Here is a 19,146-nt window from a genome sequence, read left to right on the forward strand (position 1 = left end):
TAATAACCTCATTTAAAAATAAAATACTTAGATTTTATTCTTTATTTTTCAATTTTAATTTCAACTTCTTTTTTTATACAAGAATACTTATCCCGAAAAAATCGACTTAAACATGCATACCACGCATGTATATACACACTCGGGGAAAGGGGATCGGAGTTCAAAAGAGAGAAGCAATGAATTTTAGACTCTCCAAAATCCAAAACTGTAATATGCCAACGACAGACTATTGTAAAAGACTCAAAGTAAAACAAAACCAGAAAACACCACCCAAGAATCAATACAAAACACATCTTTTACAGCGTTATTATTGGAGAAATACACAAATCGTCATAGTCTTGCCGCCTAGAGCTGCAAAAAAATGCCTCAGCTACAAAAGAATATTACAAGGAAACATTATATATAAATTTTTACCGTATTACAGGCCAGACCGCGGGCAGCCATCTTCAAAAATAGACTATGATACAAACCAGAAACTATATTGCAATGTCACAGCCAAACCTCGGGTGTGGGACTACTTGCAGCGAATATTTGACAAGGCAACCACAGAAACATCAATAGGGCCCCATTGGTGGCATGCCAAACGGTGGCATTGGAGGCATACCCATGCCACCCATTGGCGGTGGTGCGGGGTAACCTCCCATGCCTTGACCTCCCATACCCGGCATAGGTGGTGCTGGCAAAGCAAGAGGCAACAATTGGGCGTACAAATTCTGCAGTGAATAGCATATTTGGAGTATTATTAGTTGTATTCAGTTATAGATCCCACGTAATTTAAGAATATGGTTTGGAAATAATGATGAGTCATAGTCAGCAGTTGAAAGTACTTTTTCTGCAATGTGAAATCTTCAGTTTAAGGTCATTGGTCAATAAAGGGCGTACCAAGCATATCAATTTGTAAATTAATTAAATACATAAAAATGTCCATTTACTAGCCAGACAAAAAATTGTTTCGAAAGGCATCACATATATATACCTGCTGCATGATGACATCTTTCTCCTCCTCCGCTTTAGCTTTTACTTCCTTCACAGCCTCAATCTTGTCCTTTATTAGTTCATCCACTTTGCCAGTATATTCACGGATAAACTGAACGAGGAGAAACAATGATACATATGCTTGAATATGAAACAAGAGTCGATGAAAGTGACAGTTCCCAATAAATATTCAACAATTTACTTTTATTTGGCCTGGAAATATAAAATAAGGACCCCAAAGACAAGTACATGATGACAGGAGAGGAAGGAAAGGTATAGAGAATCACCTGTAATAGATATGGGAAGGCAAAGTCAATTGTGTTATTCATCCAGGCAAGTTCAAGTGCAACATCCGGACGAATCAAGTCGTAACAAACAAAAAGGCATGATGCAAAGCATTCCTTCTTGCCCTGAAAAGAAAAAATAAAACCATTTACATACCCTATGTCAAACATTAAATATTGATGGAATCATAATACTTGTACTGTTCTGAAAGCATCGATGAACACTAAGTCATATTAACGTTATTATAATACAAATAGGCACCCCACCTTACTGAAAAATAGTTCACATCAATTGCAATATAAAAAACACATTGATGATGGATTTAAAAGGAGACACCATACATTTTCTTCAGGGTAAATAATATCAGATTAGATATTGTAAATTTGTTGACAAAGCAAACCTGTTCAATGAAGTAAACAAGTAACTCTTCAGCGAGTTCACGATCACCAGATTGTGAAGCTGTTTCCATTGCATCTTTGTAGAGGTTGTCTTTCTTTGATAATGCAATCGATTGCTTCCACCTGCCTGCTTTCTTGTAAATGTAGGCCGCAACACGCCTCATCTCCAGAAGCTCATGTTTCTCAATCTACTCAAGCACATTAAACAGTAATTCTAAAATTTCTCAAAAAAAAAAACAAAAACAAAAACAAAAACAAAAAGAAAACAAACAAAAGAAATGAAGAAAAGAAACAGAGACTGCAGTAACTACAGCTCACCCTTTGAGCAAGACCAATTTGATCAAAGCTATCGTGCAAGTCAATTGATTCGCGAAGTCTGTCATAATCCTCCTCCTCTACATAGATGTCATTGAGAGCTTCATTCACTGCAGACACATTATTGCTCTGAACTGCAACCATATAAGGCTTAACAAGACGTAGATGACCCGCCTACACGTATTAACATAAGACATTTATGATGCTACATAATTACACTTGAAACTTCAAACAACAATGATAAGAAATGAACATATCAAGCAGAAGTGTCAACCTTTCTCATTATGTCTACAACACGAGTGTGATCAACGCGAAGGGCAAGAACATTCAGGACATCATTGATGAGGTCAGGATGTTCTTGCAAATAGAAATGCACAGCTTTGTAATATAGCTCCACATTGGCAACTTTGACAATAATATCTTTGAATTGCAGGTGCTCCCAAGCTTCCGGGGAATGATTCATCACAGTTGTAGCAGCATTATCAAACTCATCATACTGAACATATAGATAAGTTAATTCTTGCCAATGCTGTTGTTCGTCACATGCTCTGATCAGCTTGGGAATATTTAGACGTGTAGAAAACAATTTGATGTGCTCCATAAGCTTTTCATGACGATATCTAGCATACAAGACACCCAACTCAGTAAAAATCCCCATATGTGCACGTTCCAGCCCTAAACCACTTTCCATAAGAGATATAAGCTCATTAAAGCATCCTCTGTTTTGATAATACTCGCTAACCTCTTCCAGATCATCCACCTGCAAGAATCACAAAATAATGTGTCACAGTATAATTTTAATTCAGACGACAGAAATCTTCGATTATGAAATCAAATAATTTGATTCTAGACTTCTAGTAGAGTAAAAATACAACATTTGAAAAATGAAAATAAATGAAATACCTGTACAATGATGTTAAGACCACATATCTGAGCCAAGCGGAACTCCTCAGCGTCAACACAGGCAAAGCAGACTTCTTTCCATGTCTTTGCGCTGTTGGCTTTTCTTGCTGCATCAACAGCACCTTGAAATTGCTTCAACTTCACAAGTGTGATTGCCAATTTGCCCCAGTTAGAGATAAAAGCAAAAATAATCTTTGCAGCCTCATATAAAGCTTCATCATACAAGCGATCACCAACATTGGGCAGATTAGCAACATTTGGCATAAGAATAAATTCTTCGATGTCACCCAATCTATCAATCTTAGCATATGCATAAATGAGCTCGCTGTCGACTTTTGGCTCCTTTGTTTTCTGCCTGACCATGAGAAGGTACTTCACCAGGTCATGATAAACGTCAGCATCCTCGGCAGCTCGGATGACCTCCAGGAATTGAGTAACATCGTCCGCGCGAATAAATGACTCTATTGCATCGCTCACCAGTCCTTCCCTGAGTTGAGATTTAGCAACTTGGCTCCAAACAGCATCTTCTTCAACACGGAAAGCAAACTCTACAGCTCGATTAATGTCCCGAATATTATCTAGCAAAACATTAACTGCCTGAACATTCAAATTAAACTTCTTGAAAATAGCAAAAGCTTCTTCATACAACTGAGCTTCCACAGCCACTTCTCCGACTGCAGGGCCGTCAAAGTTATCAAGTCTATTAATATAGTCCATAACTCTAGAAGGATCTGCCTTGATTGCAGTCAAGATAAGTAAATTTTGTAGGTTAAAGTTTCCACTGAAGGCAGAGTTCTGAAGAACAATCTTTTCAAGTAATTCAATTAGTTCGTGGGGGAGATCAGCAGTCATAAAAGCTTTAACAGCAGCAGAAACTTGCTCTGGGCTCTTGCTTTCTGGCAAAGCAGTAGATACGACTTGATCAATAAGCAGCCTTCTGAATTCATTTTCAGGATCGAGAACTTTTCCCCAGAGATCAGCATCCATTCTTTCAACCACATATCTGAAATAAATAAATAAATAAAAAGTGGATCAACATCTGACATGCATGAAACTAATTAACTAATGTCCAACATTCAATAGAACTGCACACCACAAACCTTGCTTGCAGCTTGAACAACGAATTCTTATTTGTCACATTAATAAGTTCATCATCACACTGTCCTCTCCGGTATGCCACAACGGCAAGGGTAGGATCACGTTTTTCACAATATTTACCAACAACACGTGAATCATAATATGGGTTGGTGGTGAGAAAATGTTCCGGATTGTTGTTGCTATCTATGATTATTTTACCCAACGCATTGTGGACATGCACATCTTGGCTTCCTTCGCTCACAAGATGTTCCAGAAACTGAGTAAGCAAGCGAAGACGATTCCTGCATACCACATATCACAAGTAAGGATATCAAGGAAGAAGCTGGCTCGAAGCAAAGCTAGAGGGCATAGTGCATAAAGGTACCTTTTCTCACACTCATCCACCAGTGGCTCAACCGGAAGCAGAGAACGAACAGAGAGAATCAGGCCTTTAATAAAATCTTCAGGACACTCATCGTCTAGGAGCTGCCCAACAACTAATGGAGCATTTCCAGGATTGACCTATAAAGCAAATAATAATCACTTGCATGAAAGACAAACTTTACCCTATTGGCAACAAAAATTTCAAAAGATCGTCATACCTTCTGCACATAACCTTCAATATAGCGAAGCATGTTGTTCGAGTACAAGTAATGGGTGAGGTCTGGAACAAAACCAAAGCGGTCACACACATTGATTAATGGCCGTGCATCTGGAAGTTTTGCTTCCATTAAAAAATTCTTAGTCTTTTCAGGGTCATAGAAATTTGATTCTCTGGTTACACGCTCAACCTCTTTAATTTGTCCAGTCTTGGCAGCAGCCTCAATGTACTTGAAGTGAATATCAGGATCCTCACTGCCAGAAACCAATACTTATACAGATATAAATAAAATACAAAAACAACAGGCAATCGTTCAGCAACTAGAAATCCATTCCTTTCGAAGCAAGTTACCTGGAGCTCAAATATGATCCTAGGAAGAAATATAATCCTTCATATGACTTGAACTGCTCAAAGAGCTTAATACAAGTCGCAACACCCAATTGTTCGCAATATTCTTTAGCAACCTACACCAAATTAGAACAGCAATTGTAACAAATATAAGAATGCCAAAGTCACTTCAATAAAATGAAAACAATAAACTTCACAATTCTGGGGCATTGGTTTCAGAAAGGCATCTTACAATAAATTCAACATCAAAATCTTTATGCCTTCACCCTACCTGGACAATTATCTGAAGGTTTCCTCTTAAATTGACTAGTAAAAGATCCTTCATACACTCCAGAGCCCATTCTGGGGAAAGTGTACCAAAGAACTCCACAAGTGCCTGAAATTCACATCATTAAGCACTAATACTGACCAGTTGAATGAAGAACAATACTAGATTTTAGTAAACCTGTGGCTCAATTGCATGAGTGTTGACAATAACTCGTTTGATATCAGGCAGCTCAGCGTAATGCTGCAGGCACACGTAAAATGTTTGATTGAGATGCAAAAATAATATGTAAGTTGTGGGTACATAAATGGGTGAGATTTTAACCTGTAGTGCTCGAACATAAAGGCCAGCTTTCTCACAAAGTTGAGCAATCCGAGGCCTGTCGTAATGACTAAACATGCCATTAGCCAAAATAGCATCTGCTACATTGGGAAAGGTCACGAGATTGATCTCCAGGACCTGACAAAATAACAAAATCACTATGCCTCCGTGAAAAAATAAAATATTGATGTTGATTTACAAGAGGATTAGCTTAAATATCGACCTTAGTTTGCAGGAATGCATGCTCTGGAAGATTTGGTTTCAGGACATCCAACAGAAATGCTGTTGCTTCGCGGATCATGTTCCTCTAATGAAAAATGATCAAAACATAATTAATCATCTCAAAAACTCAAGATGCTAAGGCTTTCAAAGATGAAATGGGGAAAACACGCCATAAAAAAAGACCATAAAATCAGAATATTTCAAATATAAAAGAAAACCTACACACCTGAAGGAAGAGATCAGTAATAGTATTGTAATCAACAGGACAACCTCCTTCCATTTGAGACATCATAAGAGCAAAATTAACTGCTCCCTGTCACACCAGAAAAAAATATCATTACAATGTTACCTTCAAATATCATGTTCTATCATAATTCAACATGACAAACTACAAGCATAATATATAACATTGTCGAAAACTTCAAGATTTAATTTTATGGCAATCCTCGTATACCTGAGGATCTGACCGGAGAATGGTTTGCAAAAGAAACAGATAGTCTGGTGTGTATCCAACCTGTTTCAAGATAAATGTGATTTTCATCAGAATCAACTGTATTGCAGAATGATAATAACAACCAACAAGTGAAAGAGCATCAACTCTGTCAGGAACTAGCGTCATTGACCTGCTTTGAATATATCAAGATTTTGTCAAACTCACGACGCTCAGCAAAAGCTGCCACGACTTTCGGTGTAGCTCTCGCTTTGATATATATTTTCAGTGCAAGGTCATTGTCAACAGTCTACAAAATAAAAGAGGAAAGTGAATTCAAATTGCACAATAAAATGGAACACATTAAAAATCAGATTTGAAACAATAAACAATCTGAAAGTGGTGGAAGTTCCAAACTGAAGGAATTACCTTCACCAGGTCTCCAAGTTCCTCACTGCATTCAAGTTTATCTTCAGCCAACCAGTTCTCCAATAAATTCTTCTTGTTCTGGTTAACAACAAGCCGTGATAACTCCAAAGACTCAAATGCGTTAAGCTTTCCTTTAGTTAACAATGTCCCAAAGTACTGCAACAATGGTGGTGTCTGCCCAGCTTGAACAGGTACACTCTGAAAATACATATTATCTAATCAAAATCTCAGCCCATCAAAAACAAGTACACAGCATTCCAATCAGATTTCTAATAAGGGGGTTTCTGATTTGAAAATGACAAGTGGAATTCACGCTTCCATCTACCACATGTTTGGTGCCAAGGAAAACATGAAAGCTAATGAATAACAGGCACCTGAAATTTGGCAACAGTATCTGGTGTCCTCAGTATGCCTTGAGGAGATTCTGCAGCAAGCTCGGCAGCCTCTTTATACTTTGTCTGAGCAAACAATTCTTGAAAACGTTGAACCACCTGACACATTTTCAGATGGCACAAATTTAAATCTTCTGCATCCGATAATTTTGTATAAAGCATTCACGCACACGTGAGGAATAAATGTAAATTTATTTCTCCACACAGCTATATTAATTTTACACCATCAAAAGCCAAATTTAACCTACCAAATTCTCAGCACCAGGAAGGTTTCCTCTTTTTGCAAGGTTGACAGCGAGCTCCAGATTGTTTAACTAGCAATAATCATTTAAGACTCAAAATATTTGGGGGAAAAAAAGCATGAATATTACACAAACTGCAGAAGCTTAGCATACCTGGCCGCTGACAAAAGGCACTATAGTTGCTTCATTTACAGTTGCAAGTAAAACTTGGCCTCGCCTGTTAATAGCATAGAAACCTCCGACTGATGAAGCCTCTGATGTCAGAAAAATGGGATCCGGACTGATCCTATTTCTATATACGGCAGCAGCAGAATCCAAATCATACACAAAGAGCAGCCCAAGCTTTGTGATAACATAAAGAAGACTATACTTGTGGGATATCTGCAAAACAATACAATTAGCATGTTAAATGGACATGCAAATTCAAACACTAGAGAGCTAACATGTCAAACTTGTAAAATTTTATAGCTGACTGTCAAGGTCGACCAAAACTATTGAATTGGAGCTCAAGTTTATTCAAGTGAATTTAGTTCACGGGATTTCTTAGCTCACAGGTTTGGATTCCTAACCATCGCATGCACTCAAATAATGATTTTAGCTCACTAACTCGGTTAATTATTATATTAATGAGCTTCATATGTAAAATTAATAATAATATTTTAAAGTATTAGTGATGATATTTTACGAATAAATATTAAAAACCTATTTTGGTCAATATATTTCTATGTTTTATTAAAAATAAATATGGAAAATGCTGACAATTGAATAAATAAATTTGAACTCGGCTTTGGTTTCAACAGACTCGTGAGCTGGTTAAATTCCACGTACACATTCTAAATTAGCACACACTTGCAAAAGGGGGAAAGACATTTCAAGAAGAAATACCTGCATAGCCACCGGGAAGTCATCAGCAAAATCTGGAGGGAAGAATAAATCTGCCTGCTTTTTGGTAAAAGATGGCTTCCCTGTAAAGACGTGCAAGTGTTAGGCCAACAAAGAAAAATAAATATAAATATATATCGATATTATGTATATATCCTGAACATGACATCCCAAACCAGTAAATTTTTTAATAATACTAAAAAGGTCAAAATCAAATAACATGAAAGATATATGCACCTGGCTGAGCACCAAGCTCAATAACATGCAACTTCGATGAAATCTGACCAGAATTAGAGGACTTTGTTGCAAAAGAAATGAGAATTGAGTCTTTATCATTTCCAGCAACCTGCATACGAATATAAAAAAGAGAGTTAGCAAGAGCTTTGCCCACAGAACAGTCTATAGTGCATAGGAATCGAAAGGAAGGAGCAAAGTACTCGGAAAGAGGCAAAAGATGCAGCATGTGCTTCAAGAGCTTGACTGCGTTGCTGGTCTACAGAAAAGAGCTGCATATTTCCTTTGACGAGTTGTGGCCGCTAAAGAAGGAACGTCTCAGTACAATCGTCGACAGTGAAACACAAAACGCACAACTGTGAAAGTAAAATACACGATCTCTCCAAAACTAGTAAACACAAAATATCTGCATATGATTGATCATCGTTATAACCGTCATACAAGTTTTAATCACACAATAGTTACGTTCCAACACATGAACCTGACATTTCCATGACGCTCTGCTCCGAATTGAAGCCCCAAGAAATCACTTTAGCTCATTCTTAATCAATTAATGCCACGCTAATTTAGTTTCCATCACATTTCACTTTGATTTTACTAATCATATATCCCCCTATTTTTACAATTGTCAGTAAGAAAGAACTACATACATGAGTTCAATCAAACCTAGCATAATTTGGAAAGGTGTTTGAAATGGCATAAACTTCACATAAATAACAACGAATTACTGCAGACAATGACATACACCTTAATATAAACATTGATAACAAGAGTTTCTTGAGAAAACCTACGCAATTGAAGTGTTACATTGCGGCCAATCATAAATCCTGTGACAAAAATCATAAATAGACGACCTATAGTTTTATATCATATAAACAATATCGCAATAATTGGAACTTTTTTAAAGAGATGTCATTCTACCATAATCAGAGTTCGCAAAAACAGAATGCAGAAGCCATTCCAACAAATTCACAACAACAAAAACAGCAGAATCAGTTGTTAAGTCGATTGTCTATGATTTGCAACAGAAGTGCAAGTAGCTCAACTAACAGATGAATAGATGAGTTAGACACTAAAATGCTGTCGCAGTTACGCATGAGAAATGTGCAAATAATTTAAAATTAGACTTCAAAATAAAAAGGTTAGCAATCACAAAAAACATCATCAATGTAAAAAAAAAAAAGTGTGAGATTGTTGAAGAATATTGACAATAAGAAGGTGGTCGTAACAGAAAGGAAAATGAGTATTTCTATCATTAACAATTTGAGCTACTGTGAGTCTGGTCAAAATCTTAATTTCAATTTTGAAGAGGAAAAATAGCAAGCCACTCACCTCAGGTGAACCAGGAGCAATCCCAATCAAAACCAACCACTTTTCAGAAGGGTCACATTTATAATTGATGATTTGATTGTTTGCTAAATTCGCAGTTCTTTCAAACATCTTTACAGGTTCAGATTCACCTACTCAGGGAGAAAGGAAAATTCTCAAGGAAAGATAATGCAACTCATTAAAGAAAATGAAATGCAGAAAATGGAGAAAAATTTAGAGAAAATCCAAAATGTTTTGAACTTGCCTTCAATCGACCAGTGGTAAACTGAGGATTGGGTCACTAAACCTAACATCTTGGGAGAAATCCACTTCCAAAATACGACCTGTCATAGAAGTATAACATCCACAACAGCCAACTTCAAAGACTTGGATGTTGTATATAATATCACAACTAATACATCCACAATCTTAAATTTTGAAATGTACAACAGGTATTGAGATACTTGCCTGCTCTGGCATCTGATGAGACTTCATCTTTGCTTTGGCCTCAATGTTGAAAATTTGCAAGTGATCTTGAGTGGTCCCAGGAAGTTGAGCTTCATCAAATAAAGAACATCAATATTTTGGTGAAGACTAAAAGAAAATAGAAGCCATACCAGCAAGTTCATTAATATCAGCAGCACACTTTAAAAATAATTACCAAATATGTTCCCAACCAAATTGTTGAGGATAACACTTGTCATAGTCATATTATTAATGAACAAAAAGGACAGATTTTCCATGAGATTAAAACTTGCAAGAACCCTAACACAACTAGGAAGTGCATTTCGCGCATGTCTCCTTGTCCCAAAAGTTCAAAGGATACAGTTAAACAATCAGAATCGGTTCAGCCCACAGCCCATGTACTTTTTCCTAGTGTATAGGCCCAGATTACAAATTCTGATTTGGGCCCCATTGAGTCTATCGCAGCCCATGTTCTATGGCTAATTACTCCAAGCGGTTTAAAATTAATGGGAAATATGAGGCTTTTCCAATATGTTTCAAGTGCTATTGAATGGTGCTCGTGCTTTATGTTCAGATAAACCAGTGGTTGATAATCAGTGGCAATTCCTTTTCAAGTCCGCTCACTTTCTAGTTCATCTCCATCAACAGGAGATAATCTAGTGATTCAGGGAGCTCTGCCAAGTCAGTTAAGGAAAAAAAGGAAAAAGTCTTTGGCTCGAGAAACTAAGGAAATGGAACAAGACATGCAGATGGTCCTCAATTTAGTCCAAATGCAAACCTAAAACACCTGAATCTCTCTCCACCAAGATTGAGTAGGAGTGGATAATTGGATAACCTCATGGATTATGGTTCTTTGTTTCCAAAAGTCAAGGCGCTAACCGCAGGGCAAATTGAAACCAAGCCATGAAGCTAAGAGTTATTTGTTGGAAATCTTGTTTATAAATTGAGGTGGCAATTACATGTCAGCTTGAAGTCGAGTCAGGAACCTAAGGAGCTTGTTCTCTAAAATTTAGTCTACCCATGTAATCTTATTTTCATTGTTCTTGCTAACAAAGAGGTCTTCAATTAATCATCCTCCTCCTCTATATTATATATTATGTCATCATTTTCGATAAACGCACGCCTTTAAGATCGTTAAAAAAGAAGCTAGGATGATCCCATCATCTTCACATGATCATATCATTATTAAGATTGGAATGTGTAAGTTTCATTGCTCCCTTACTTAACAGCAATAATGGCCATTCATTGTATTCTAGCATTCACAGCCTGATTATTCCCATTAGTTTCCCCAAGAAAAAAAGTGTTTTGAGTGCTAAGTGTAAACATCATGTGGTTGACTCATCACGCTTAGATACTAAAAGGCTGGTTTTCAAACAGATCATCATAATGTCTGAAAAATTTTAAGAAATGCAAGGCATAAATGAAAAAAATTAAATAAGGCAGGCACCAGATAGCAATAGAATCTTCTGCAATAAAAGCTCAAAAAGAGAAAAACATTGAAGAAAATATGTAAACGTTATTCATACAAGCATTTAAAGTTCTTGCATGTAGATAGTAATGATATAGAATAATAATAATAATTCAATAATTTCAGAAACCTTAAAACCTATTCAAAATATTTCAGTAAAATCATAGTTAATTTCAGTGTACTATTCCTGATATGAAATCCATTCACGGTGAGACTTCATTATTTTCAGAAACTTAAGGTGGATTTCAGAAAATGGAATCTGTGACTAATTTCAACGTATGCAAGCTGAAGAAAAATATAAGATTGCCAGATTGGTGAAGAAAATGTCCTTGTGAGTGATGTCTATGGGGAAAAAAGGAAGAATATCATAAAAGCGGAAGGTCGCTGAAAAATAAGAGAAAGACGTACGTGGGGTAAGGGTCTTGCGATTAATGGCATCAGTCATCTCCAATCCATTGCACTAGTTTAGTGCAATTTTTACACTAAACACAAAACTCATCTCCAATGCACCTAGTTCAAATTTTGTTTTAAAAGAGCATTCTCGGGATATTCCCTACTCTTTCATTTACCTCAAATATTGTATTACACCAGAAATATGCTTATCAATTCATTTTATTTTTTGGAAAATAACAAATGTATTTAATTTATCATTATTTCTGTACATATTATAAGTTTAAAAAATTATTCTAAATAAATAAATTATTCAATTTTCAGAATTTTTAAATTTATGAAATAAACTAAATTATCATTAATTATATTCTAAATTAATAACCCATGATCATAAACTACAGTTTCAATGTTTCATACAATTAAACTTTAAGTTATAACCAAAAAAAACATAAAAATATTTTTTAAAAAAATATTGTGTGGCTACAGTGCTGCATAAAGCCAATTTTGGGGATATATTCGAGGAGACCACTGCGCCAATTTGGAGTTAAATGTCAAATTTTCTCATCAGTTGGATATGCTCTAAGGAGCAACTCTCAGTGTGCTTACACGCCTGGGAGGAAGGAACATTTCTCAGCCTAGAACGTATGCCTTTCCCTAAAAAGGCTCAAGCATGCACGTGGGAGCTTAACTATGACATTGCTCATGCGAATAACCTTTCTAGACTTCTGGGATAAAATTTTCTCTGAGTGACATTCAAGATTTCATGTGGGAGAATTTTGATATAAGTAAGATCTAACCATCATCTTTAAATCCTTTCTAATTTTGGAACTCTTTGCTCTATTTTACTCTGCCCTTCACAAAGTTCTCATGAGTGATCCTAATATTGGCAAACACTAATTCAATATGGTTTTCCTAGTATAATTAAATTCTTTTTCCTTGAGACATCATCTAATTTTTTTGGATATCATAAACGGCCAAAAATACTTGTACTTGCAGTAACTAATAACCCACACCTGCACACACACTCAAGTCAGAGAACTCGTGAGAAAAATGTGTTCTGAATTCTGATAAACCACAACCAATCAGAACCATGGAGCATCCGACCAGCAACTTACTCTAAAACTCTTGAGACCCGTTGTCAGTGGGAAAAAAAGTCAACAAGTAATGTGTTAGAAATGCTTCTTACCTTTCAGTGCCAAAATTCTGGTATTCGGGTTCATCAGAGCAGAATCCGCAGTGATAGGCCGTCTCAACGGCTGATTTGGCATGCTCATGTCAATAATCACCACACTGTTCTGAGGTGCCGTCTCACGAACGCATATGTACTTGTCAGATTCCATAGTCACGTTGGTGAACGTAATGAACTGAGGATTGATCCCTATGCTAGTCAACTGCGACCACCAAATCACAAGGCGATCAAAACACAATTCCAGTAAAAAAAACCCAAATCACCTAAACTCCAGAACATGATAAACAGATCTAAAATCGAAATAGACAAGCCAAATCGAAAATTCATCACACAATTTCCCCTGCATCTCGCAACACAGCCAGCGAATCAAATCAAGCAATTGACAAGTCACGGCGAAAAAAACTATCAGAATACGCAACCCAATAGTTCGATTCGAAAAAAATTGCAAGAGCTTCAGCATGATTGATACCGTTAGGGCCTCTTTCATGGTGATCGGAGCATTTGCGGCCGCCATGACTGGCGACAACTCAGAGCTTCGAGATCGGAGCTCCGGATCTGGCAAACAGTTGAGGAATCGAGAATAAAAACGACGGTTTCAGCTACAACTTCGGAGATCTGGAGTAGCGGAGAGATATCCTCGAGCCCTCCCAGAAGCGTAGAGAAACAAGCAGGTTTACTTACGACAAAGAGCGCAGAGAAAAGAGAGAAACGGAAGATGTGTGCGTATATATATTATGTATATGACAGCGAAAATGGAAGCCAAAATTGAGTCGCCTTAGTTCTATGGAATGAGCGCATAAAATAATAAGCAATGACCTTAATAAAATTATGGCATATTTTAATAAATGATTGTGGCAAACTATTTCTTTAAAAAAAAAAAAATGTATTTGAAGTATTTTGTTTTTTTTATTAACACATACCATTAAGATAACAAATCGTGGTTTGCATCAATTTGGATTCACGACGAAATCACATTAAAAAAATCGAATTTTGTGACAGATCTAAGTTCTTGTACAAGAATGTACGGTGATTAGCTCGATGCGAACAATGCCTATTAAGTGTATTCGAGGCTTGCGAGCAAGCGACTCGGATTTCCTTTGATTTGCTTTTCAAAGTGAATTGGAGATTCTGTTGAATGGCATGTGCGGTGTAGATTACATCGATTTCTAGATATCATCGTTTGATACTAACCTTCGGATAGATCGAACGCTTTCGAGAACAACAATATCTCTGCATGATAAGATGAAAATCGGCCAAATAAATTGTCAGCCGCTCGTACCGACGCATCAAATTGGATGGCTAGATCGCTAGAGAGAAAAGGCTCCCCACAAAAATTGGCTCGATCCAACAGGCCTTTAGCATCCAAATGATGATTTTCAAATATGCATTGGTTCCGATCCCACCATATACTCCATTAATACAGCATTGCAAATGGCCCTAAATCATCAAGAGTGTCTTGTCCAATACCGAAGAGAATAAAAATGGACTGATATATTAACGTATAGCCCTAGTCAGCGCATACAAATGTAACACATTTGTAAAATAATAATAAGTTGTTTAAATATTTTTTTATTAATTAATTAAGGGAGAACTAAATTTAATAATCTATTAAACAATCTCCTAACACGAGCCACCAGATCATCATCATTTAAAATTAACAAAAAAACTCTTGTTAGTTTTTGTTTGTAAGTTTTTTGTGAGACGATTTCATAAATCTTTATCAATGATACGGTTTATCTGTGCTCATATTAATAATAGAAAGTAATTTTTTAAACATAAAATTTAATATTTTTTTATTGGTGATCCAAGTAGAAAACCATATGACGAAATTGAATCGTGAGACTGTCTTTTAGAAACTTTTGTGTAAGTTTATATTTCTACACTAAATAATTTTTGAAATTAAGTTCATTAAAAAATGTGATGTTTTCTGTGCAATTTTTGTAAATACATTAGCTCGAGAGAACAAAAAATCACAAATTTAAAATTTCAATTGACGTGTTAGATTTTCTTGTACTAGTTAGCAACATGATTTCTCAAAAACTTTCTATTCTTACCGTTTATGTACAAACAATTATGTTTTGATTTAACATAGATATATTCATATAGGTAGTATTTGTAATTGATTATATTTTAAGAGTTTTCAAGTTTATATTTATAATCAATAAAATGTTTGAAAATTATATATAGAAATTGAGATAAGCTCTTATAAATACTGTAGTGATCGAAAAAGCAATTCGCCACTCAGAATTTGATGGGTATACCTTGTTTTAATTTTTTAAACTTAATTGTAGAAAAATTGGACAAATATTAACTTTGAACATATTAAGAATCTCTAGGCCAAACAAAAGGTGTCCAATAACTTCTTTTTTTCCTAAAAAAATGAGTTTTCTTGTCTGATTCTAAAATATCTATATGTGCTCTTTTAATAGTTTTTTTTTTTGAAGTGATCGATGACGTCGTATTGTATGATTTTAGTTAGATAATCATCGATTTTTTAATGTGTGTTCATGAGACAGATGACAAATACATGATGAAGTTTGCTGATTGGATTTATATAAATGTTAGCTTATCATTCGGAGTAAGGAGTACCCAATTATATTAAAGCACTTGAATTGACGGATTACTTGATCCATTCATTTCAAGTATTTACTTACATTCATTGTTCATTGTCCACGTCAGAATTCAAATTCACACTCTCATAACACTTCTTCCTTTACGAAATAAGAATAGGGAAATGACTGGACACAAGAATGTCAACAAGGCTGGATCTGGGGCGTGTTTGGCCAAATCGGACACCCTTTCCGTCTTATCTTAGGCTCACCTGCTACATATTGGACCTGTTAAAAATTCTATATATTTTTAAAATTTCAGTCACTACATGATAAAGAAGAAAAATCTTTTGAAAATTAATAAATCATTAAATTAAATTTCCAATTCTATATTAATTATATTTAGCAAAAAAAAAATTATCACGAGTTAAATTCTACCGATTTATATTCAAACTCATAGTAAAATAAAAATTATAATTATATAATTCTCATTTAAACATATCATTATAAAATAAAATTATTTCAATCTTAAAATATTATAAGCTAAAATTATGGATTAAGATATAAATTATTCAATAAATAAAAATATATAAATACATTATTAATAATATGTACATGTACATGTGTATATATAATATTTATTTTTAGATTCATACTAGCAACAAATGCACACGCTCATGCGTGTAAAATAAATGTTATTTTTATATGTATTTTTTTATGGGTAGAATTGATGGGAGGCTTAGTGAGATAATGGATAGAAAAGAAAGGAGATGGTAAAATCGGAAAAAAAAAAATTAGTGTCCTTTCAAGAGCAATTTTTAAGAGCTTCTCAAGTTTACTATTGTTAAATAGTAGATAGCAGATATATTAATGATTGGCAGACTCAAGTCTACCTTGTGGATCTACTTAACTGGGTCTAAACCCAACCCTCCATATGGGTTTGATACGAAAGTGGATTTATTATCGCGCGATTTATCAATCATTGTCACCAGGTGTGGCCTAATTGTTTTTTTAATAAAATTACTATAATATTCTTAAATTTAAAAAATATAATTATGAACGTAAATTAGAAACCAAACACGAAAATACAAGAGAAGGACTAAAAAAATTAAGTTAAGCTTCATTATTAATATGTGCAAAGTGACCCAAAAATTTGTGGTTCATAGTCTTTACAAAAATTTAAGTCCAAACAATAAGTTTTTAAACTTATACACAACTGAGTTTTAAGCTTTTTAAACCTAAAAACAAATTATTGAAGCAAAAATCGTTAGCTTATAAGTTTGTGAGTCTGCCATTGATTTTACCAGCAGCAACAACTGCAGTAAAGGAAAAAAATTTTCTGTGAAAATTATTACGAATATTAATTATTTATACTGAAAAATACATAGTTTTGTATTTTTTCAAATGAAGTTATTATTAATTATTTTTAGAAAAAAAAAATCAAGTCATAAACGGTAAATTGTAAGTTAAATTTTAAATCTAACAATATTATTTACATTTTAGTACTATATTTAACTGTTATTATGTGATGATTATATATATATGTGTGTGTGTGTGATCTTTAGTTCTGTCCGGCTGCCCCTCTTCGATAAAATTCCTAGATCCGTCTCTGATTGTCACATATTTATGTAGTGTTTGGGAGAGCTTCTAGAAAGCACTTATCAGCTTTTTCTTAACAAAATTTTAAAATTTTGTGAAATAAAAGCTGAAAAGTGTTTCTTATAAGTTTTCTCAAACACTACCTTAACGTGTGTGCATATATATAATGGAGAAGGCAAACATATTTTTTTAGCTAAAAGGTGTGCAATCCACTCAGACATTGTAGCATGTTATTTGATGATGAATCACAAGACAACAAACTAATTTGACACCCCAATAAGAAAAATCACCTTGACTTGTGAATTGTGATTAATCAATCTGCTAATAATACTTCAGAATGTATAAATTATTGAGTACTCCAAAATAATAACAGGATGTAACAAAAAATATTTGAAGAAATAATTATTTCAAAGACCTTTCGTATACATTTCTCCTTATATCCAATGAGTAATTCAATTTCATCGATATTGAACTACCAATACATTTTATCAATCGAAATTTAACCCAACAAAATTCGACACACCTTTTAAAAGTTCCTCATATATTATAATGCACCCAGGTCAACCAACGAAGAAATTAATTTTTAAAGAATCTTTTAAACCGATCGATCATCTAATTTGATCTGATTGTATATAAATTTGATAGTCAAATTATTCATATTTCAGTTTTAATTCATAATTTTTTTTATTTAAATTGCAATATTAACGTTACTTCGGAGCTATGACGTGACAACGAAACTACATACTAATAAGACATGGTCAATTACTATTGGTTAACGTGTCAGATGTTCTTACAATGAATGATGTGTATTCTTCTGAGATAAAAAGAATTAGAATTCTACGGTTTCGACAACTAGTTCGATCTATTTCATATATAAATACGAACTTGATTAGTGATACATATGTGATATTGACTCAAAAAAAAAAACCTTCTGTAAAATATTCGAGGATATGTTTAAGGACAAAAAGAAGGTCGAGAATATATTCTTCTACGTATAAAATTTTCGTTTGAATATGTATAATCGAATTGCATGTGTTTTCAAAATTGTTTTCCTTGTTATGACTAATTGGTAGAGATGATATATTTGTACGAGTTATTTGACAATTGATGATCATTTTATTCTTGTTTAGATATACTGAAAATATTTGTTCAATTCTGTCCGAGTAATATAACTATGATTTAATTTATTTAACGATAAAAAGGTGTATACCTTTCTCTTATCAAGACATTAAATTAGAAGTCATTTATAAGTTGTAATTTATATAATATAAGAGAAATATGATCAATATATTGAAACATGTACGTTGGAACTGAAAATTAATTTTCTTTCTTCAATGACCAATAGCGGCTCGCAAGAGATGTTTCATCGACAAATTGAAACAAAATCATTCAAAATTGACTCAAATGCTATATTTAGGATTTGTCCTGCTATATATACACGGAAAGCTATACGTTGCATTTGAAATTATATATAAGTATCTTAATGTATTTTGGAAATAGTTTTTTTTCTAATAAAGTGGGAGGGATAATTTTATAATTAATTCAATTCATGAAACGTGTAACCTTTCATTTACATGTAGCATTTTCAAGATTAATAACCGAGTTACTCAAAGAAAACAAGTTTTGTTACACTTCGTTACTTTTTTCAAGACAAAGTTTCGGCCAAAAATGGCCTAAACACACTAAAAATTTTCTTCGTTTTGCTGTGCATTTCAACGTAACACTTGCAAATTTTAAATAAAATCAGTAATTCTGTGTAAATAAGTAGTGTGTATATAAATTAGTTTTTATAACAATATTTTTTGCGGTTAATTCCGACCCCTATAACAAATTTACAGACTATATAGATTAAATTTAAG

The 19,146-nt window shown here is 34.3% G+C and overlaps 1 protein-coding gene across 2 annotated transcripts; it reads right to left on the reverse strand.

The window, feature by feature from the left end:
* Positions 1-277: 277 nt before the first annotated feature.
* On the reverse strand, positions 278-13,907 carry LOC140864506 (clathrin heavy chain 1). 2 transcript variants are annotated; one of them, XM_073268736.1, is made up of 30 exons: positions 13,609-13,907; positions 13,137-13,341; positions 10,096-10,184; positions 9,893-9,971; positions 9,652-9,779; positions 8,523-8,621; positions 8,323-8,431; positions 8,089-8,168; positions 7,357-7,584; positions 7,210-7,275; positions 6,944-7,060; positions 6,570-6,767; positions 6,334-6,450; positions 6,165-6,224; positions 5,937-6,023; positions 5,712-5,795; positions 5,492-5,626; positions 5,348-5,410; positions 5,174-5,278; positions 4,906-5,018; positions 4,556-4,808; positions 4,339-4,475; positions 3,977-4,255; positions 2,877-3,879; positions 2,248-2,733; positions 1,977-2,147; positions 1,661-1,846; positions 1,263-1,385; positions 977-1,087; positions 278-713 (listed from the first exon to the last, which is right to left on the reverse strand). In XM_073268736.1, the coding sequence occupies exons 1-30, from the start codon at positions 13,651-13,653 to the stop codon at positions 555-557; spliced, it is 5,115 nt and encodes a 1,704-aa protein (XP_073124837.1). In that variant the 5' UTR covers positions 13,654-13,907; the 3' UTR covers positions 278-554. The 2 variants fall into 2 exon arrangements, with proteins under 2 accessions (XP_073124837.1, XP_073124836.1); XM_073268735.1 differs by having other exon boundaries at positions 5,348-5,626.
* Between the last annotated feature and the right edge of the window lie 5,239 nt (positions 13,908-19,146).

This window comes from Henckelia pumila, chromosome 4 (genome assembly GCF_033568475.1).
Source record: "Henckelia pumila isolate YLH828 chromosome 4, ASM3356847v2, whole genome shotgun sequence".
Classification (NCBI taxonomy): Eukaryota; Viridiplantae; Streptophyta; class Magnoliopsida; order Lamiales; family Gesneriaceae; genus Henckelia; species Henckelia pumila.

Excerpts from the sequence above, each read along its gene's own strand:
- LOC140864506 (XM_073268735.1), bottom strand. The coding sequence starts at position 13,653 with ATGGCGGCCGCAAATGCTCCGATCACCATGAAAGAGGCCCTAACG. Across the intron at positions 7,276-7,356 it reads TGCCTTTTGTCAGCGGCCAG|TTAAACAATCTGGAGCTCGC; the intron begins GTATGCTAAGCT and ends GATTATTGCTAG. Across the intron at positions 6,451-6,569 it reads AACTTGGAGACCTGGTGAAG|ACTGTTGACAATGACCTTGC; the intron begins GTAATTCCTTCA and ends TTTATTTTGTAG.